The 5716-nt window shown below is 46.6% G+C and overlaps 1 protein-coding gene across 3 annotated transcripts in view; it reads right to left on the reverse strand.

Moving 5' to 3' along the window:
• The window catches only part of LOC122563449 (regulating synaptic membrane exocytosis protein 3-like), a 151900-nt gene that overhangs the window by 7630 nt on the left and 138554 nt on the right, over positions 1 to 5716 (reverse strand). For all 3 annotated transcript variants that reach the window (XM_043717186.1, XM_043717187.1, XM_043717185.1), the window contains exons 4-5: positions 4118 to 4259; positions 1728 to 1840 (exon numbers count right to left, since the gene is read on the reverse strand). In XM_043717186.1, the coding sequence (XP_043573121.1) occupies positions 1728 to 1840; positions 4118 to 4259 (255 nt within the window). The remainder of the gene's footprint in view (positions 1 to 1727; positions 1841 to 4117; positions 4260 to 5716) is intronic.

A 5716-nucleotide genomic window follows, 5' to 3' on the forward strand; every position in this document is an offset into this window, starting at 1 on the left:
ACCCCCCACTCTGTGTCTTCACTCCCCTCTGCAGCCTTCCAGTACCCACATTCTGCTCCTATAACTACTTGCTGCTCACTGGTTTTTTTCAATATATTCACTGAAGTAACATATACCACAAAAAACTTACTACATGTTGAGTCAGATATCTGGAAGGTGACGGACCACTTTGTCCACTAATATATTTCAGACTTGCATATACAGACTGGGTGCTGTGCTAACTCAGATTTTACGTACATTACTGACATAATTGATTGAATTGTGGAATGACTGAGTGTACAGAGAGGGTATACAGAGATGGTGAACTCTCATACAAAAGCATTACAAGTCATGTTGTTGTAGAGTTGTCTTAAAAATATCTTTCTAAGATCTGTGGAATAACAGAACAACCTGTAAAAGAGAAAGGTGAAAGATTCTGAGGAGAGGTGATGTGTGGGCATTGGCGGGAGATAGGATTAATTTAAACCGAGTTATTCCATGGTCTCTCTTGCACTGCTCTCTTCTGTTCTGCACTCTGTCCCACTCCATGCTCTCCCTGACTGTGATCTCCCTCTCCATGCTCTCTCCCTCTCCCTCTCTCACACTCTCACCCTCTCTGCTCTCCTACTCTGCTCTCTCCTTCTCCACTCTCTCCCTCTCCTCCTATTCCCTCTCTGCTCTCTCCTGCCCCTCTCTCTCCTCCTCCAAGGGTCTAAAATGGTGACTGTATTTAAGCCAATCCATGCGCTTCAACTCTAATGAGGGACTTTATTAAACAGCTCCACTGAAGTAACAGCCAGAGACACTCTGCTATGTTTCACCTAGTTAACTCATCAAAAAATACACAGATCTTCTGGTCGCAAAGCAGAGTGCAGTAATATGCCCTCACAGGTTGCTGGGAGAAAGTGAGGATTGCAGATGCTGGAGATCAGAGCTGAAAATGTGTTGCTGGAAAAGCGCAGCAGGTCAGGCAGCATCCAAGGAGCAGGAGAATCGACATTTCGGGCATGAGCCCTTCTTCAGGAATGAGGAGAGTGTGCCAAGCAGGCTAAGATAAAAGGTAGGGAGGAGGGACTTGGGGGAGGGACGTTGGAAATGCAATAGGTGGAAGGAGGTTAAGGTGAGGGTGATGGGCCGGAGTGGGGGTTGGGGCGGAGACCGTCGTGTTGCTATGGTCTGGCGGTGGAGGAGTCCAAGGACCTGCATGTCCTTGGTGGAGTGGGAGGGGGAGTTGAAGTGTTGAGCCACGGGGTGGTTGGGTTGGTTGGTCCGGGTGTCCCAGAGGTGTTCTCTGAAACGTTCCGCAAGTAGGCGGCCTGTCTCTCCAATATAGAGGAGGCCACATCGGGTGCAGCGGATGCAGTAAATGATGTGTGTGGAGGTGCAGGTGAATTTGTGGCGGATATGCCCTGATAGGAAGATTTAGTTCAATCAGGTTCGCTCTGATCAAGTGGAATGCTTCAAGGTCCTCAGTCTCTCAATCCTTCATTTCTCTCACTGTTTCCTCTCAACTGATGTCGGGTTAACTAGTTACTACATTAGCTGGTTCGATATTTCCTATGCTTCCTTTGTAGACTGACATTTGCAATCAAAAGGATGATTTCTAAATGGAGAGAACCTCTCGTTCCACACAGCTCGTCGGATGGATTGGGAACTCCGGCTGGAGATGGACAGATGGACAGGACAGTGAAGCCTCAATACTATCAGACATTGTTCTAACAAGTTGGTAGAATGGAGTGAGAACCTACCCATGGAAGGTGCTGCCAATGTTTGTCTCCCCACAAGCTGTGCAGGGCCAATTCCATCCAAAAAATCACTGAATTGGCCATCTGCTCCCAATCGTGCTGTGGGGAAAACCAAACTGCAAAAACAAGAGACAATGATTAGTAACTGCTCCAAACAGTCCTGAGTATTCTTCATCAGACTGTATGCAGGAATTCTGGGTGCAGTCAGAATTTGATGACTGTTTTGGAGAGGAAAGGATTAATGAGAGTTTGCTGAACAATTATGGAGAGTTCACTCGTCAGTGACAGTGAAGGGACTGGAATATTGATCTGATTCCGGATGGTATATGGTTTACAGGGGAACCTGAGTGTGGTGGGGGGCCTGTGCTGGCCATTTTCTTTCGAGGTGGTAGGGGTCATGAGTTTGGAAGGAGCTGTCAAAGGATCTTTGGTGAGTTGCTGCAGTGCACCTTGTAATGCTACTGCCACTGTGCATCAGTGATGGAGGGAGTGAAGGCTGAAAGTGGTGGATATGGTGCCAATCAAACAGCCTGCTTTGTCCTGGATGGTGTCAAGCCTATTGAACGTTGTTGGAGCCGGACCCATCCAGGAAAATGGGAAGTATTCCATCACACTCCTGACTTGTGCCTTGTAGATGGTGGACAGGCTTTGGGGAGTCAGGAGGTGAGTTATTTGCAGCAGGATTCCCAGTCCTTCATATGCTGAGGCATTCACAGTATTTACATGGCTGGTCTAGTTCAGTTTCTTCCCCAGCATGTTGATAGTGGGGGAATAAAGTGATAGCAATGCCATTGAATGTCAAGGGGAGATGGTTAGAGTCTCTCTTGTTGGGGCTGGTCATTACCTGCCAGTTGTATGGCATGAATATTATTTGCCATTTATCAGCCTAATACAATTCTGCTGCTGCTGATGGCTCACAGTACTCCATGGATGTCCGGGCTTGAGTTGCTAGGTCTACTCAAAACCTTGAACATTTATTACAGTGATAATATCACGCAACATGATGGTGAGTATCCTCAATATGAAGATGGGGTTCGACAGATGCAGGAAGATAAATGATGATTTGTCCAAACAGTTGTTTCCATCCCATTGGTTCCTTCAGCATCTGAAGCTGACCAAATCTTGTTAGCAACCCCCACCCCCTCCATGAGAGCCATCAGCCAATCAAAGGCTGGAATAGCCTCATTGCCAATATTGCACTGGATTGGTCATGGCTCTGGCTAATACTCACCAGGAATTGTTGATAAATTTCCTGATTCAACGATTGACAGCAGGATTGGGGGTAGAAGAGAAATGGTTAGGGGTGAGGGGAATGGGGGGAAGGGGGTCAAAGACAGGGAGCGGCATGGTGGCTCAGTGGTTAGCACTGCTGCCTCTCAGCGCCAGGGACTTGAGTTCAATTCCAGCTTCAGGCGACTGTATGGAGTTTGCATATTCTCCCCATGTCTGCGTGGGTTTCCTCTGGGTGCTCTGGTTTCCTCCCACAATCCAAAGATGTGCAGGTTAGGTGAATTGGCCATGCTAAATTGCCCACAGTGTTCAGGGAAGTTTAAGCTAGGGGAATGGGTTACTCTTCAGAGGGTCGGTATGGACGTGTTGGGCCGAAGGGCCCATTTCCACACTGTAGGGATTCTATGAGACAAGCCTGGGGATGACTTTACTGGTTCCACCTCCAAACTGATGCCTTGATTGGGCACAGAGTGTCTGACAATGAGAAACTGCCTCTCCACCAACCCCTGGCACAGCCCAACAGCTGGGCAGCATCTCAGAGACACAGGAAAGCTGTGCACCTCCCATTGAACCCTTGAGGTGGCGCAAGATCAGGGTTAATCTGTAGCAACTGATCATTCATAAGTCACATTGACAAGCCTTTCCCTTCATTGGTCCAGGAGGGTTTCCTCTCACTGGGGGATTGTGGCTGAGCACTGCAGGATCTCTCCCGTGGCACCAGACTCTTTGTTTCCCATTCTGACAAGTACCAGATCTTAGAAAATACAGCAGCATCCTCAGTTTATACTTTAGATATTAACAATAAACATTTATTCATAATTGCAAGGTATTTATTGCAAAGGGAAAATTAACTCTCCAGAACCTATTCAATATTTAAAGTTTGATAAGTTCCATTTTGTTCCATTTCTTCCAAGTGACATTATGTAAATATTAAAGTTGCTGTAACCTTTAAGAAAAGATGTGACTGTTTTTAATGTGTGACCAAGGACAGGACATCAACAGGATGCAGTGAATAAACCAATATAGCTTCTAGGAACACACCATCTCCACTCTGACAGATTATAAACAGAGACAGCACCAACGTCTACATGATTTGCTAAAATGGGACATCTTTCATATCGCCTGTACTGCTGAGGTGCTGTCTCCCTTTGCCGGATACTCACTTGCCATCGGAGCTGTTACTGTTGGTGCTGCCGTCTGTTGATTCTCTGCTGCCTTGCCGTGTCACGCGGTTTCTCATTTCCATAGCAATCCCAGTCTCCGTGCTCCTTCGGATGTTGCTGCGTAATTTCTTTGGAGCTGCCTCTGAAAAGGTAAAAGATGGAAAAATTTAGCACCACCAGATGGACTCATTCAGTCAATGCCACATTAATACTCAGTCTCACCATGGCCAATAATATCCAGTCTCACTCTTCCCCATTAATACCCAGTCTCACTCTGCCCCACTTACGCCCAGTCTTAATGCTCCATTAATACTAGTCTCACTCTCTTAACAAAGTCTTAACCTGCCCGTTAATATCACGTTAATATTGCCCAATTAATACTAGTCTCATTTTGCCCTCCATTGGAGTGACAGGGTGTGGGGGAAACCAGGGACCAGGAGTACCAGTTGGGAGACTTAGCAGTGCACAGGGGTGACAGGGTGTAGGAGTGCAAGGATGTAGGGGTACCATGACATAAGGATAAAAGGACTAGGGGTACCAGGGAGCAAAGAAACCAGAGTTAGGGGTAACAGAGTACCTGGGTCCAAATCTAGCATGGCCTAGGGGTACCAGGCCACAGGTTCACCAGTGTCCTGTGCTTCCAACCTCTAGGGACTCAGCAGTGATGAATTCAAAAATACCACATTAATTGGAAAGTGTTTTGTGAAGTCCTGTGGCCATGAAAGTTCCTGGAGAAAAGCACAACCTTTCCTTTAGTTCAGCTCAAAGGTGGAGGGCCACAGGATGGAAGCCACAGGACAGACTGCTATGGAATATGGGAACAGACTGACTATTCGCCAGCTTGTGTATCAGAGACTGAACTCTTAGCAGATGGGAAACACAATCTCTTCATTGCTTAGAGGAGGAGACAAAGTATTTAACAGTGAGTTCTATGAATAGAATTGTCAATATTTAAAAATATCCTGAATATTGGTCTGCCTAACACCCACAAACAGATCGTCTTGTGTCTCATTTCCCACTTTATTTTCAAGAGATCCGGAGACACAGCAATCAAATTTAATTTGAAGATGAAGACAAGGGCACAGATGGTCACAGACAGAGTTCTGCTTTACGCAGGTTAATGAACACTTGGAATATTTACATCGTAAGGATGTGTTAGCTGACAGCAATCTGTTCCAGAAATGGAGCTGCCATGGAATTGCTCCTAAGGAAAAGCCTTCCTGTAGGCCAGGATTTCCAGTTTCCTTTATCCTTGCAAACAACCTTGTTAAGAGGGCACGGCAAGACAAACATGGTACACATACACGGCATAGAGAGTCATAGAGATGTACAGCATGGAAACAGACCCTTCGGTCCAACCCAACCATGCCGACCAGATATCCCAACCCAATCTAGTCCCACCTCCCAGCACCCAGCCCATATCCCTCCAAACCCTTCCTATTCATATACCCATCCAAATGCCTCTTAAATGTTGCAATTGTACCAGCCTCCACCACATCCTCTGGCAGCTCATTCCATACACGTACCACCCTCTGCGTGAAAAGGTTGCCCTTTAGGTCTCTTTTATATCTTTCCCCTCTCACTCTAAACATATGCCCT

The sequence above is a fragment of the Chiloscyllium plagiosum genome, chromosome 27 (assembly GCF_004010195.1).
Source record: "Chiloscyllium plagiosum isolate BGI_BamShark_2017 chromosome 27, ASM401019v2, whole genome shotgun sequence".
In the NCBI taxonomy this organism is placed as follows: Eukaryota; Metazoa; Chordata; class Chondrichthyes; order Orectolobiformes; family Hemiscylliidae; genus Chiloscyllium; species Chiloscyllium plagiosum.